General features: G+C 43.2%; 2 protein-coding genes across 2 annotated transcripts in view; one reads left to right on the forward strand and one right to left on the reverse strand.

The window, feature by feature from the left end:
• nt5dc1 (5'-nucleotidase domain containing 1) overlaps positions 1 to 15,430 on the reverse strand; it is a 68,410-nt gene extending 52,980 nt beyond the window's left edge. Inside the window, exons 1-6 of the mRNA XM_060913492.1 lie at positions 15,122 to 15,430; positions 11,659 to 11,750; positions 11,342 to 11,413; positions 9,685 to 9,794; positions 9,354 to 9,433; positions 9,183 to 9,264 (exon numbers count right to left, since the gene is read on the reverse strand). Coding sequence (XP_060769475.1) covers positions 9,183 to 9,264; positions 9,354 to 9,433; positions 9,685 to 9,794; positions 11,342 to 11,413; positions 11,659 to 11,750; positions 15,122 to 15,214 — 529 coding nt within the window. The 5' untranslated portion in view covers positions 15,215 to 15,430. The remainder of the gene's footprint in view (positions 1 to 9,182; positions 9,265 to 9,353; positions 9,434 to 9,684; positions 9,795 to 11,341; positions 11,414 to 11,658; positions 11,751 to 15,121) is intronic.
• col10a1b (collagen, type X, alpha 1b) lies at positions 3,207 to 9,026 on the forward strand. Its single transcript, XM_060913485.1, has 3 exons — positions 3,207 to 3,291; positions 3,883 to 4,007; positions 6,749 to 9,026. Exons 2-3 carry the CDS (start codon positions 3,899 to 3,901, stop codon positions 8,602 to 8,604), a joined length of 1,965 nt encoding a protein of 654 aa, XP_060769468.1. The 5' UTR covers positions 3,207 to 3,291; positions 3,883 to 3,898; the 3' UTR covers positions 8,605 to 9,026.
• Positions 15,431 to 16,301: the final 871 nt, after the last annotated feature.

Genomic DNA, 16,301 nt, shown 5'->3' on the forward strand with positions numbered 1-16,301 from the left:
CGGCCGCTGGGTTCAAACAAACCCGGAACCTTCTTGCTGTGAGGCGACAGCGCTAACCACTACACCACCATGCCACCCTTAGTTTGTCTCACCGGAGTCCCTGAGTGTACTCAGCACAAAATGTACACTGTTCTTAACCATTAGGTGACACTGGGCAAACACAACAACCTGTCTCTGTCTCTCTCTCATTACATGTCGATCCTGAGACCCCAGTGATGCTGAACCTCTTCTGCTACTCAGACCTGCCTGATCCATCCTGATGCCCTACTTCTGGCTGGAGTCTGATCACATCGCTCCTGTGGAGGACGGCGTCCATATGGACAGACTAAAGTCACACTTAGAAGACGCTCTGGACTCTTACAGTTCTGCTTCGATGGTTTCAGACTCCAATCCACATGATAACTTTAGGACTGCAGGTGTCATGGACAGTTTTACACTCAAGTCTCCATCAATGAACAGTTTATAACTTCAACAAAACAGACTTCCTGTTAAACTATAATGCATTTCCTGGTTACACAGTTGTACTTTGTGACTCTATAGGACACAGTTATAGAAGTGAGTTATTATAAATCACGCTGTCTGTTATCACCCAGATGGGGACGGGTTCCCTGAGTTTCTCCTCACCACCTCAGCCTTCATCGTTAGGGATAAATGAATTAGTTCACATGTTTAAAATCTTTAAATTTTCTGTAAAGCTGCTTTGTGACCTTGTCGATTGTTAAAAGCATGATACAAATAAACTGACTTGGCCTGACGGATGAAAAGCCTTTGTGGGATTAGTCCCTAACCCTGAGAGATTCAGTGAGTGGGAGTATTGGAGCTGAGCTCATCAGGATGAGACCAGGCCTACACACCTCCAACACCAGAACACAGACTGGCGGAGGCATACACATCCAGGACACTGGACCCGGAATGACATGCTACCTGCCCTGGGCCAGACCGCTGGTACACACCTGAATTCACACATTATAGTGGTGTAGGTTACAAACCATGCTCCCTCCAGGCCGAGCATGAACACTAACTAGTGAGGAACTGAAGTATTTAGGAATGAAGCCTGTGATTTAAGACAGAAGTTAAATTTGCTTACAAACAAAAAGAAATTAATGCTGCAATCAGAGAGAATGAGGGTGAGAACGTAATGTCTGGAAAGTGAGAGCAGGAGAGTCGACTTTAACCAACCCCTTGATTTAGCAGATTAAACACACACACACACACACACACACAGCCACATCAAAGGGAAAGAAGATGAGTTCACCAGAAGAATGAGTCTGAAAGAGAACTCTCTCTGTGTGTGTGTGTGTGTGTGTGTGTGTGTGTGTGTGTGTGTGTGTGTGTGTGTGTGTGTGTGTTTATAAGGACTAAACACCCTCACGATAAAAGGAATATGTGGCAATTTTATCCCTGTGGTCATGAGTATTATTTTTATTTCCCCAACAGCAGTTCAGAGTTAAAGTCAGGATTATTTTTCTAACACACAAGTGCAAACAGTGACTCAGTGTTTCAGTGTTAGCATCAGGCTAATAACCCGACTAAAAAACAACATCTGTGATCTCCGATGGTCTCGGACACGTAAAGCTTTTTGGCTAAAGCTTTCCATTAAACTCTATTAAGAACCACGAGAACTCTCGAAGGGTAGCTCAGGATTATTTGCTGTTTTTTCTTGTTGTATCCGAGCGCAGGTGTGAAATGCTAACCCACTGAAATCAGAACACACAGCTGGGATGAAGAACTGCATGTTGTTTTGTCTTCACACGTTGATAAATCACACAGCTCAGAGACAACACACGGCTGTGCGCACTAAACCCCTGAAAATAATTTATTGTAATTGCTAGCGTGAAGCTAAATCAGGGTCTCTGCAGTCTCACTGACAGTTCGGTGCACCACAGGATCTGAAAATACCCGAGTGTCCGACCACACGCCTGCAGTTCCCACATTCAGCCAAAATGACCCCAAACTCCGCCCCCTGGTGGTACAGACTCCAATCACATGTAAACAAATAATGAAATAAATATAAACAGTGTCAGATTTTACAGCTCGTTCTGTATAGCGTCGCCCAGATTAACCCGAGGATTAAACGAACCGGTTTCATTTAACTTCCGCAGAGTAAAGAGCAGATGGAAAACGAGACGATTCTCCAGATGGCTGTTTATTTTTCTTCTCAGTCATCAAACACTCATCTCATTCTTTATTCCCTTTGTACATTAATGCTACCCATCACACTGAGACACACCCACTTTACTGAGACACGCCCATTTTACAAAGAACTAAAACATAATGGAAATATAAATTAATAGTTTAATAAAAACAGCTGTGAACTGGAGAAGAAAAAAATCGAAATGTTTATGCTGAGAATAATCTGATATCTAATAATCAAATCACTACTTTGAAGCTGGTTTGTTTATTTATTTATGGTTTCTCGTGGCTGTTCAGAGTTCAGCTCCTCATTAACCCTCTTCTGCTGAGCACATAACCAGATGTATAATCCTCGGATTATTGGCGTATATGCATGAATAATCTGATCTCACAGCGTTTCCATGAGCGCAGGATCAGATCAGATAATAATCAGATTATTAGTGTGAATGTAAACACACTCAGGGAGGAATAAATCCAGGGACTGTTTCCTTCTGAAAAAATGAATTCAAATCATTTTGTTTTTTAAACTTTCTAAATTTCCTATCATTTTGAAACATAACTGTGAGAAAATGACTTTCCACTTCATCACACCTGAAAACGAGTGCACAAGAAACAAACGGGAATGATTCGTTTTAATTATTATGATTGTTTTGTTTATGGGGAAGAAGCCTGTATATACAATTTTATATGATCTGTTGATATAAAAACACATTTTATTGGACTTATCTGTGTGAAAAATAAACCCCTGATAGATATCAAATCGAAAAACAGATATTAGTCTTGGATGAAAAAAAAACAGATTTGGAAAGCTGGCTGTTTGACGCGAGCACAGTGAATAAAGACAGAAATAGCCACGATGTGTTTTTATCCTGAATTTCCCTTTCTCGGTGTAATGATAGTGTTTCCGTGGTTACGGTGAGGGAGAGGATAAGTACAGGTCTGAGGCAGGGGGAAACACCACACCATCCTGTTCTCGCCCTCATCACTGACGCTACACCCTTCATTATGTGTGACATCACAGGGGGAGGAAGAGGCGGAGTCAGAGATGCTGAAGAGTATAAAGACCCCTAAATCACATCAACACATGCACACACACTCTAATACTCTCACACACACACACACGAGCTGGACGTGAGGTACTGAGTGTCAAGTTTGAGGGTGAGTACACACACACACACACACACACAGAGTTTGTGCATGTATTAGGGTTAGCTGTGAAGCGACTGCACGAAACACTGCTGTATTTGACCTGAACCTCACTTGCATGTTGGGAATGTCGCTGTGCTCGCGTCAGGAGAAGGGAGCCTGGCTAGGGCACAGGGATAAAGTCTGTTCCTCAGGACCCCTGTGTTCTTCTGGCCAGATTTAGATGAGTGGAAATGTTCCTTGGTATCTTTTATAATCGTGTGATAAAATGTTGTGCGAGATATCAGTGCATGCTGAGGCCATCATCACCACTCTGAGAGGCAGCTCATCTCGAAATTAGTGCATGACCCTCTGCAGCGAGTGTGCCACAGGGAAAGGTCAAAACCTGAACACCTGAGAATTAGGGACACTAGAAAGTAGGGAAGAAGAAAAGAATATTTGGGATTAGAGCTGAAGTACACACTCAAACTAGGGACTGAGAAACCAGGATCACTGGGACTGTGTGTTCAGCGCCTGATTATGCTAATGTGAACACTAATGCTCATGCGTGTGTGTGTGTGTGTGTGTGTGTGTGTGTGTTGTGTGTGTGTGTGTGTTAATCAGGTGCAGAGTGAGAGACATGGAGCTGCACACGGTGTGTGTTCTCCTCCTGCTGGCAGTGTTTGTGGGAGCCACACCTGATCGCTACTACATCAAAAAACACAAGTCATATCCTGTCAAAGGCCAGGGTGAGTGTGTACACACACACACACACACACAGTATCTAAAAGTGATAGTGTGATTATAGTGAGTGTGAAATGAAGCAGTTGATACTCCAACATTCTATCAGTGTATAATTCTGGAAACAGCGTGTGGAAGTAGAAGTGTGTTTTAACTGCATTCAGGTGCGTGGACGGTAGTTAGTTTCTTTATCGCTCAGGTTAAGGGAGAACTGAAATCAGCAGCTGATGAAACACATGAAGCCGAAGGTCTCAGAGCTCCATAACACACACCGTGAGACTCACAGGGGGCGTGGCTTACTGACACAACCAGGGGGTGATCTCTAATGTGATCTTTTAATGCTAATTGTCAACTTTGCTGCAGTGTTTGTCAAGGATATACATGTGTGTGTGTGTGTGTGTGTGTGTGTGTGTGTGTGTGTGTGTGTGTGTGTAGATAAACAGGTGTATCTTTTACACTCCACTTTTGCTGAAGTATCTGTAAATGTTCAAACTGCGATAAACTCATTTAGAAAAGGACCTGCAGCCTTCAGATGTTTGTGTAAATCATGGAGTTGAGCTTTTTCTGGATCTGGAGCAGTCACACTCTAAACACACACTTCACACACAAAACCACAGCACAACACACTCAAGGTGACGGGCAGCCCGTGCAACACGCGCTCGGGGTGATACGCCTCGCTTAAGCCAACAAGCTCCATCAACATCTCTGTAGGGAAAGTTCCTGGTATTCAGAGTCGGCTTGTGCAGCAGCTTCAGTGTGTTTTCTGAGCTCCACATTGAGATTATTAAAATCACCTGTGTGTAGGCTAGTTCACACCTCTGAGGTTGCCAGATTTTTCTGAAGTATGTTATAAGAGAGTTTTTAACAAGCATCCAGACCAACACCTGTAAAAACAAGCGCTCAACTTTAAACCTGGGGAAAAAATCAGGGATAGATAATGCGGCCTGAGGAATGAAGTATTGTGTGTTTTCTTTGCTGTTAAATGCAATACCATGGAACATAAAGGCGAGAGACGATTTAAAAATGAAAAATAAAATCTAATATGATGGTATATGAATGGGAAGATGGTGATTGTTGAACTAAATCTAACAGCAGTCTTGTATATTACCAGTGTATCACTGCATGAACAGAGCGAGCTGTAATTTCTCACATTAATCTCTGGGTTAATTTAACAAAATACCGTCCCACTTTCATTATTCAGCAGCACAGAGAACAGCACCTGATGTTTATATTGTGCTCTGACAGTTAGGCGGGTTTGTAGGAGATTTTATCACACATTTAATTCACTATTTTCATTTTATCCACAAAAACAAATGACGAAGATGCACCTCCCTCTGATGTCCTCTGTGTGTGTGTGTGTGTGTGTGTGTGGGGGGGGGGGGGGGGGGGGGGGCTTTCAAGGGAAGATGGATGGATGGATGGATGGATGGATGGATGGATGGATGGAGTCATATTTATGCATCTAATGTTGTCCTTGAATTCCATGGTGTGTGTGTGTGTGTGTGTGTGTGTGTGTGTGTATTTACAGCCAAAACATAAATTACAGCCTAAAATATTGTGGTTCTATCAAACTGTTCAGACAGTGGCACTGGCCGTAACACTGCTCCTCACTCGAGCCAAAATCAAATGAGAAACCCGCACTGAAGTTGAAGGACAGAATCGACTGTAACTGACTGACACACACACACACACACACACACACACACACACACACACACACACACCCCTCTGGCTTAGACAAACTCTGCCGCTGTGCACCAATCTCACGTAACTTCTGAAGAGCACTGAAGGCTGTCGTTATGACTCAGCTCTGAATACTGATATGTGCTCCAAATGTTAAATCCTTACTGAGCATCTAACTCTACTCATTTACACACCGCACAACACACACCCAGTGTGAAATTATCCCAGAACAGAGTCCACACAAACAATACCTGTAAGCCCTGCACCGTTTACTCTGGAAAACTGTCTTAAATTAAGGGGTGGTCAGGAGAAATTATACAGGAACGCCAAAAATGAAATGTTTGCGTGAAAATTTTCAACAAATCTGAAAAACTCCATCACACACACACACGGATTCCCATGAGGTTCAGATCCAATAAAAGAGGTGATCTAAACACCAGTGTGTCTTTCTGTGTACAAGTGTGTAAGGTGTAATTTAGAGTTTAGCGATACAGGATGTTAGCAAACACACTCCAAACACGTCTATAAATCGAGCTGCTTCACCACAGGAGCTGAGAAGCTTAACTGTGTCCAGAGAGAAGTGAGAGAAGCATGATCATCTGACTCTCATCCCATGTCTGAAACCCCATGAGATATAAAATAAACAGCACGTGGTCATCTACTGAATAAATAAACCTCCGATTATATCATAAATTTAGCTCATTTACATACGTCACATTATCATATCAGACCATTCCTGACTCTGTAATGAAACCATTCTTCTTTATTTATTAGCAGTTCATATGCGGACATACAGAGGTTCAATTCCCTGAGCTCACACTACCAGCAAAGCTCCTAATTAAAAAGCAAGTGAGGTTATAAGATCGATCACTACAATCACTGAGGTGTGATGATATTGTTACCAGTGCTAACGCTCAAATAGACAGCATAAAGAATCTTCATGAGGTGAATCTGATTCATTTAAAATATTCAGATTCTGTTATTTATGAGACATACAGCATGTGAAATATGTAAGATGTCCTGGTGTCCTATCATCTTTTCTAATCATAATTTACTTTTTTTCTAGAACTTTCAGGTGCCCCAGGAATCCCAGGGGAACCTGGCCCCCCAGGTCCACCTGGTCCCCCTGGTACCCCAGGAGTGAGTATGATGGGTCACCCAGGACCAAGAGGACCTCCTGGGCCAGCTGGACCAGCAGGATATTCTGCACCTGGAAAGCCTGGAAGCCCAGGTGCACCAGGAAAACCAGGCGATAATGGAATGCCTGGAGAAAGAGGACACCCTGGATCTGTAGGACCTCAGGGAGCAAGAGGACCTCCGGGAACCCCTGGCAGCCCAGGTCCTGCTGGTTTCTCTGCTCCTGGAAAGCCAGGACCTCATGGCCTACCTGGGGCAGTGGGGCCTAAAGGAGAACCTGGTGCAAGAGGACTTCCAGGTATTCCTGGCCTACCTGGACATAAAGGTGAACCAGGTCACGGTGTGCAAGGACATCCTGGTGGACCTGGCCCAAGGGGTCCAGTGGGTCCTCCAGGTCAGCGTGGTGAACCAGGAGTTGGAAAGCCTGGTGCAACTGGATATGCTGGGGAACCTGGAAAACCAGGTATGCCAGGTAGAGATGGGGCTCCAGGACCCATGGGTGCACAAGGCCCAAAAGGACAGACAGGAGCTCCAGGCATCGGTGCACCAGGTAAACCAGGTCAAAACGGTGCTCCAGGATTGCCTGGACCAATGGGACAGAAAGGTTTTCAGGGATCAGCTGGACAACCTGGAGCTCCTGGTCTTCCAGGTGTTGGCAAATCTGGAGCACCTGGAATTCCAGGAAGCAGAGGTGTGCCTGGTATTACAGGTGCACCAGGACAGAAGGGAGAGCAAGGTCCAGTTGGTTTTAGAGGTCAGCCAGGTGCTCCTGGGTCTGTGGGTCCATCAGGTCCACAGGGTGCTAGGGGATTTACAGGTGAGACAGGTCCACAGGGACCTAAAGGTGATGCTGGTATTATTGGGGCACCTGGTGCAAAAGGTCAAAAGGGAGATATGGGACCACAGGGTTTTACAGGTAAGCCAGGTATTCCAGGGGCATCAGGTCCGCAAGGTCCTCCTGGTGCTACAGGATATCAGGGTCCCAAAGGTGAGCGAGGTTACACAGGGACACCAGGCAGCCCCGGACCAATGGGTCCAGCAGGCATGAAAGGCCATACTGGTCCACAAGGTATGACTGGTAGCAGGGGTGAAAATGGCCAACCTGGAGCAAGGGGAACAATGGGACCACCAGGACCAACTGGAGCCATGGGACCCAAAGGTAATCCTGGTCCCCCTGGAGTCCCTGGCCCATCAGGACTTGTAACCAAAGGGCATACTGGCCCACAGGGTGCTCCAGGAATCCCTGGTGCCAGAGGTCAGGATGGTCGCCCAGGTCCAGCTGGACCCCCTGGCCCACCTGGTCCACCAGGTGAAATTGTTTATTATAACGAGAAGGCCATGCCCATCAAATCCGAGGTGATCCCTGTCAGTCACGAGCTGATAAAGCAACCCATGTCAGCCTTTACTGCTCTTTTGACTAGAGCTTACCCTAGCGCAGGAACACCAGTCGTATTCAACCAGATTGTGTACAATGGAGAGAACCACTATGATCCTAGCACTGGGGTGTTTACTTGTCAGGTTCCAGGATTTTATTACTTTGTTTTCCACATGCATGTCAATGGGGCTAATGCCCTGGTTGCACTTTACAAAAACAATGAGCCAGTGGTGTTCTCCTACGATGAGTATAACAAGGGTTTTCTGGATCAGATGTCAGGTAGTACTGTACTCATGCTGCATGTGGGTGATAGCGTCTATGTCCAGGTTCCAGATGACCAGTCCAATGGCATCTATGCTGACGATAATGTTCACTGTTCTTTCTCTGGATTCTTGATTGCCTCAACGTGATCAACATGCCAAATAAATAAAACCTCAATTTTTTAAAGTAAACTTTTGGTTTTCTTTAAAAAGTGAACTTCAGAGTGTTTCAATATTTAGTAATAAATGTTTTTTGTCAACCAAATGTCTGTCCATGTGAAAGAAAAGATGTAATCCATTTTTATTTCAAGAAAAAAAAACACTGAATTCACTTAGTGCTGAATCATACAGGAACATGATGCTCTGTAGTTGCTTTTAAAGGTCTTAGAATATGATTGCTTGTGTCTACAAAACTTGATTTTTATATGAAATTTCCAGAACACCAAATTATACATGTATAAAATTTATTGAAATAAAAACTGTATGCATTTATTAGCGAGATTAATAATGCACAAGGTGTCTCACGTTATGTACATCAATGTGATCAAGCAAAAATAAAAGTTACAGAGTCATGTGCGTGTGAGTGTTCTTCCTCAAGATTCCTCTGTCTGTCCTGTTTCACAGCTGAGGCAGTGATAACAAACATCTCCTGAACTTTTCAGCCTAGAAAGAAATCCTAATTTTTCCTTCTTAAACTAAACGTAAGTGAGATGAAATTATCTGCATACCTCTGAAAGCAGATGTATTGTAGTTGTGATCGATGGCAGCCACCATGTCTTTCCAAAAGTCTGGTGTAACTTCCTTTCCTTTCTGTTGAGAAAAAAGAAGTGTATGTGTCGAATAAACCAATTCAGAATAAACCAATGACAGAAATGTGCCACGCATGTCCTTGTCCTTACCTTGTTCATCATGTCCACCACCCGAGCACAGAGCAGAGCTCCCGGAAGGTCAAAGTAGTTATCATAAAAATAGTATTTAGCTGCAGAAATATGACACATGTAGAAATTCAAATAAGTTTTATGCCATCATGGTTACTGTGTTGCATCACTATCAGCGAACTGTGACTCCAACTCAAACTTACTGTAATGACGACAAGCAGAACAGTGTAACTCACACGACTGCCACTTAAAACGCACCACTTCACTGAAATGGGACGTGTACTGCTAGTGCTAATGCTAATGCAAACACTAACAATTAACTAACTTCCTGTGTGTGTGTGTGTGTGGGTACCAGATCGTGTGAATGTGGTGTTGAGGTTGTTGAAATGTTTCCATTCTTTTTTTGGGCCGTAGTACTTTACGATCTCCTCTGTGGTGAGGTTCTGTGTTCCGTGAGTCGCCCTGAAGTCACACAAACAGTCACATCAGCTCAGCTGTTATTGCTGTATTAATGCTGTACCAGAGAATTCCTACAGCTTCTGCAAACACAACAGTGAGTCTAAAAACGTGTTCATGGCGCACTGCCTGAGGGACTGCGGGGGAAATGAGGTGTGTCCTTACCTGCATCAGTACGGTAGTGCAATGTGAAGGGCGGCCGCGTACACACCAAGCGCTTCGGCCCACTCGTGGACAGCATGTACAGCTCCGTGTACACCCGGGGCTCCCCGATAGCGACAGAAAAACTGAACCCCACTTTCGCACTCAGGACCAAACTGTAGTCTATCTTTTACCTGGGAAGCTGAATTTTAAGCTTTAAGAGTAAAAGCTTCACAGGTTTGTCAGCAGTACCTAAGGCCTGATTATGTACAAAAGGTGTACCATTAATTATATCACTGCAGAAAAAAGATAACGTACAGTTTGGTGGTTTATTTGTGGGTGCAGAAAGGTTCAAGTGCTTTTAAAAAAAGAGTGAGACTTAAACCCAGTGTTTAAGTCTTGGCTGAAAACAGATCTGTTTAGTCAAGCCTTGTGTTAATGGTGTTTATGAGGTAAAGGAGGAGATCTGGAGGATCCTCAGACAGAGTGTTTGGTAAACTGGGATGTATGGACACCAAAGTCCCTGCTTTCACTCAGCACAAAATGTACACTGTTCTTAACCATTAGGTGACACTGGGCAAACCCAACAACCTGTCTCTCTCTCTCTCTCGTTGCATGTCAGTCCTGAGACACCAGTAAGATGCTGAACCTCTCCTGCTCCTCAGACCTGCCTGATCCATCCTGATGCCCTACTTCTGGCTGGAGTCTGATCACATCGCTCCTGTGGAGGACGGCGTCCATATGGACAGACTAAAGTCACACTTAGAAGACGCTCTGGACTCTTACAGTTCTGCTCTGATGGTTCAGGACGACAATCCACATGATAACTTTAGGACTGCAGGTGTCATGAACACTTTTACACTCAAGTCTCCATCAATGAACAGTTTATAACTTCAACAAAATAGGCTTCCTGTTAAACTATAATGCATTTCCTGGTTCCACAGTTGTACTTTGTGACTCTATAGGACACAGTTATAGAAATGAGTTATTATAATCACACTGTCTGTTATCACCCAGATGGGGACGGGTTCTGTTTAGAGTCTGGTTCCTCTCGAGGTTTCTTCCTCGTGTCGTCTGAAGGAGTTTTTCCTCACCATCATCACCTCAGGGTTGATCATCAGGGATAACAGGTGAAGTCAGATAATTAACTTATTTAGTTTATATAGAAAGGTCATGTAGTTTTTATAGCAAAACACAACTAATAATGCCTTTATTAGTCATTTTCACACAACTGATCCCCATTTATGAACGAAGAGATTCGTGTATAAAGAAAGTCAATAAATTCAGAGTGAATAAGCTGTTTAAAATGTCCAATTTCTGCTTTATTAAATAAAGATCAAGACCCTAATGTCTGTTCTTTAAATAAAGTGTTCCCTAAACACTGCAAAATAAACACAATGTTCTCATTTTACCGTAACACTGTTCCATCCTCGGCGAGTTTGATCAGGTTTCCCTCCTCTAAATCCACCACCAGGCCTTTAAAACTAAACACACACACACACACACACACACACACACACACACACACACACTGTGTGTATCATCTGTGAGTGTGTTCATCTCATACAAAAAGACCACAAAATATAAACCCAAATGTTCTGACGTTAAACAGTTTATAACACTTTACCTTGAGATGAACTGCATAATAACAATATAGTAACACACACACACACACACACACACACACACACACACACACACACACACACAAAAAAAAAAAACAACTCACCAGAAGTCCCAGGCATCTGGAGGCACATTCAGCAGATCTTTATGGTAGCCTTTATGCTCCACCAGATATCGAGCAAAACTCTCATATATTAGCTGCCAACACACACACACACACACACACACACACACACACACACACACACACACACACACAAAGGGTGTGGTTAAATGCTTGGTGTGTACTCTCAGTATTTACTTTTGACCAATCAGGAAGCAGCTCTTACATATGAATATTAAGTGGACATTAGCACCAGACTGGAGTTCTAATGGTTCTAGTGGTTTGAATACGGATAAATAAATTTATTAAGAATAAAACTGTTTGTTCATATGTTTGAAGTCTTTATTTTTCTGTAAAGCTGCTTTGGAACAATGTTTACTGTGAACAGCATGATATAAATAAACTGACTTTACTTGGAATTGACTTAACGTTCTCATGGTCTAACGTATAATGGTATAATTTTGGTCTAATGGTCTAATATTACAGTTGTGGAATGCTGAGCACCACATGCTGATTTTTCCTTTCGTTAGTGTTTGAGGTGAATGTATTTTTTAACTTTGGATTCAAGATAACGGGAAACCGTTCAACTAAATCTCTTATCAGGATCTAACGGGTCTAATGGTTCCCATGAGTACCTTTATTCTGTTTAGTTCAGAAATCTACAGAGAGGTCTGTGTGTTTGGACTTAGGCGAATGGATCACATGAATATTTTCCACCCGTACACGGACATGAATGTTCTGCATCAATGCGTTCCTGAACTGAAGGATCATAATCACAGAAGCCAAAGAGAACACGCGCCGTGTCCGGAGTCACTCACTCTATAGTGGACTATGCAGTGAGTTCATCATTCTGCAGTGCTGTCCGAATGTATAGTGAGAATTATTACACCCTATATAGTGCACTCATAGTATCCCACAATGCACTGTGAACAGTAGTGTACAGTACAACCGATGGTCACTAACCAAGCAATATATCCCATCATGCATTGCGGTCGCGCTGAAAGAAAAAAAGTGTGTTGGGGTGAACGGACGGAGGAAGAAACACGTTATAAACAGACATTCGAGTACAATTAAAAATAGTAAGAGAACAGAAAATAAGCTAAAATAGAATAAGACAGATAAAAAATACAAGAATAAAAGTTCCAGTGCAGAGCGAGGAATTAATCAAAAGCCTCAAATGTCATTTAATAAAAGGTAGCGGCGAAGAAGAAAGAAAGGATTCAGCCTTGATTTAAAAGAACTGAAAGATGCAGCAGACACAAAGTGCTCTGTATTGATTAATGTGGGAAACGCGCTCAGTATAATATGGATTTATTATTTTGAAAACCTTTTAATTGTGCGACAATAATGGCGTAAATAACAGTGCGGTGGAGTAGTGTCCGAAAGGGTTTTTACATTTTACCAATGAGCTCACTGTATAATCCTCTGGATAGAATTCCCTAGATAGTGAGTAGGGAGTAGTGAATGAGGCTACATCCACACGACAACGAGATTTTATTTTAAAAAATATCGTGTCCACATGGGCAACGGATCAGTAAAATATCAGGTACATATGGCAACGCAACGCTTGCTGAAAACGATGCAATACACATGCCTAGGGTTGCAAAGGGGCGGAAAATTTCCGGTATATTTCCGGTAAATTTTCAGAAACTTTCCATGGAAACTTTAGTTAGGGAATTTTGGGAATTTTGCTTCCACACACTGGATGGCATATGTTGCATTTTTCTGTTAAAGAAGATAACAAAAAATGCAAATATGTAGATAGCAAGCTGAACTAATGGAAAGGTCTTCAAAACATTTAAAATTGATGAAATCTTGTGTCGTTACATAAAACCGTCTAGCAGGAGGCAGAAGAAACAGCATCACATTTTGCGGTAGCTAGCACCATGATAAGCTAACTTCTTTAATTAAATGGTGCTAGCTAGCTTACATTTAGCATATCTGGTTTACCAGTAAGCAATAGATTTTGATTTTGCTAGTTAAACTTTAACACCATAGATCAAATATCATCTACCTCATATCATCATCATCATCATCAAAACGTACTTGACTGTATGTAGTCCTTTGGCTCAAATGCTTCAATAATCTGTATCTGTGTTGTGGGCTCAAAAAAGTTGCTTTAGTAGTTCAGAATTCTAGAAATCATTGTGCATGTGATGGAGGAATGCACAATGCATGTAGGGGGTGTGGCCTCAATAGCTCTACAGGAAGTAGCGTGCTATGTCCCTGTGATTGAGGAATAGCAAATTATACTCAACTGTACTCACATCAAATCTGATAGTTTTAGCCAAGATTATGCTACAATATTTTTTTTCTACCAACTATATGTTCCCAACCTTCAACTTTTGATAATTCCCAGTTTATTCCCAATAATTCCTGTTAATTCCCATGGAAAGTTTCCAACTTTGAAAATTCCCGGAATTTTGCAACCCTACACATGCCACACCTCCATGTGCGCTGTAAGACGGTCCCATCGGAGACACCAGAACAATAGAAGAAGTAGGACGCATGCGCATAAACCCCTTCTTCTACCCGGCGTGAAGCACTCACAGGAACAAACACACAACAACAACAAGAAGATGGCTATGACTACGCGTTGTTCTAGTCATGTGGTTGTGACATCATCGTGAACAAATCCGTTCTACTCATCCAGACGACTTTGCAACGGCGTCGTTGCCAGATTTTTCCACTCTGGAAACCGTTCTCAAAAAATATCGTTTTGGGGCACCCAAAACGCCGGCGCTGTGTGGACGCCAGGCCGAAACGATAAAAAATTTTATCGGATTCACCTGAATCCGTTGCCGTGTGGACAGGGCCTGAGTGAGTGATTTCAGACACAGGGACAATCATTATCAGGGACCATCAGACGGTCAGAGCCCTGTGGAGCACTGCTCTATCTATCTACAGGTCACACTTATGTTCAAATGACATCACAGTGCAGATCTCTCACATTTATCCCTTACAAAGCATCATTAGCCTCGAACTGCAACGAGCCGGAACTTCCCAGCACACTGGCCTGCACACACGCACACACACTCTTGTACTTCTATCTTTGTGGAGACTCCCATTAACATAACACATTCCCATAATACACTCCCATAACACACTCCCATAATACACTCCCATAACACACTCCCATAACACACTCCCCCCTTACTCAGGTTCATTCCAGCCGGATCCCTAACCCTGAGTCTTCACCCTCAAACAGCACTCTGGAGAGCTGAGGCTCACACAAAAATGTCCTCACTTCACAAAAATGCCCAAACTGTTCATTAAAAATGTATTCTGGTCCTCAATATGTAGCAACACACACACACACACACACACAGAGAGAGAGAGAGGACTGGGTTAGAGCTCCGCACTGCTGCATTCCAGCACCATGATGATGATGATGATGAAGCTTGTAGCTCTGACCCGACTGTAACCTCATCCATTCTGCAGCAGGTGTGTGTGTGTGTGTGCTCACCATGCAGGTCTCCTTCAGATGGTACCGGCACAGTGTGTGATCCAGATCGAAGCCGATCACATCGCAGTCCGCCAGAGAGAAAAACTCACTCATAGCTGATTAGTTCTGAAGTGAATAAACCCGGACTGAGGAAACCCGACACTGGACCGCACACACACACACACACACCCCGGCTCGGACAGTATTTACCGCAGTAATGTGAGGGTTTGGTTTTATTTAGCCTCGTAATGTTGTTGTACATCATCACTGTATTGCATTTGTTTTATAGCGTTTGTTTATTCATTCGACAGATGTTTGTGTTCACGCACTTCCGGGTTCAGGCAGGACTCATGTAGTACGCATGCGCGCCGCCGGCCACGTCATCCCGCCCGACCCTTACGTCATGTGTTTTCGTTTTTTTAACGCTTCAGATTTTTTTCTGTTATTTTTGATACTTTTATTTGCATTTTTCATGTAGTGTAATAAATTATTCACATTAATTGAATAATGTTGCAGTAGAAGTGACATTTAGACAGACATTCTCATTTCCCTGTAGTGTTTAATTCAATACTTTAATAATAATAATAATAATAATAATAATAATAATAATAATAATAATGAACATTGGGCACGGTGGTGTAGTGGTTAGCGCTGTCGCCTCACAGCAAGAAGGTCCTGGGTTCGAGCCCCGTGGCCGGCGAGGGCCTTTCTGTGCGGAGTTTGCATGTTCTCCCCGTGTCCGCGTGGGTTTCCTCCGGGTGCTCCGGTTTCCCCCACAGTCCAAAGACATGCAGGTTAGGTTAACTGGTGACTCTAAATTGAGCGTAGGTGTGAATGTGAGTGTGAATGGTTGTCTGTGTCTATGTGTCAGCCCTGTGATGACCTGGCGACTTGTCCAGGGTGTACCCCGCCTTTCGCCCGTAGTCAGCTGGGATAGGCTCCAGCTCACCTGCAACCCTGTAGAAGGATAAAGCGGCTAGAGATAATGAGATGAGATGAGATGAGTTTAAACCTGTGAGGCCCCCCCAGTTAATGAAATTACTGGAAGCTAAATTACAGCAGCAATAAACATGAAAAATTCCCCTCAGCAGCCTCACTTTATTCTCTCTTGATGTTGATAAGATAAAAATCAGCTTGTCATGTTCCTGAGAAACTGTAAAGGATCATAAACTCATCTGTCCTGAAGAACCCTGAACAGATC

This window comes from Neoarius graeffei, chromosome 2, assembly GCF_027579695.1.
Source record: "Neoarius graeffei isolate fNeoGra1 chromosome 2, fNeoGra1.pri, whole genome shotgun sequence".
In the NCBI taxonomy this organism is placed as follows: domain Eukaryota; kingdom Metazoa; phylum Chordata; class Actinopteri; order Siluriformes; family Ariidae; genus Neoarius; species Neoarius graeffei.

What these genes read in the sequence shown, in the direction of transcription:
- col10a1b (XM_060913485.1), top strand. Translation starts at nt 3,899, where the DNA reads ATGGAGCTGCACACGGTGTGTGTTCTCCTCCTGCTGGCAGTGTTTGTG. An exon ending in ATATCCTGTCAAAGGCCAGG is followed by an intron (nt 4,008 to 6,748) that starts GTGAGTGTGTAC and finishes CTTTTTTTCTAG; the next exon opens with AACTTTCAGGTGCCCCAGGA.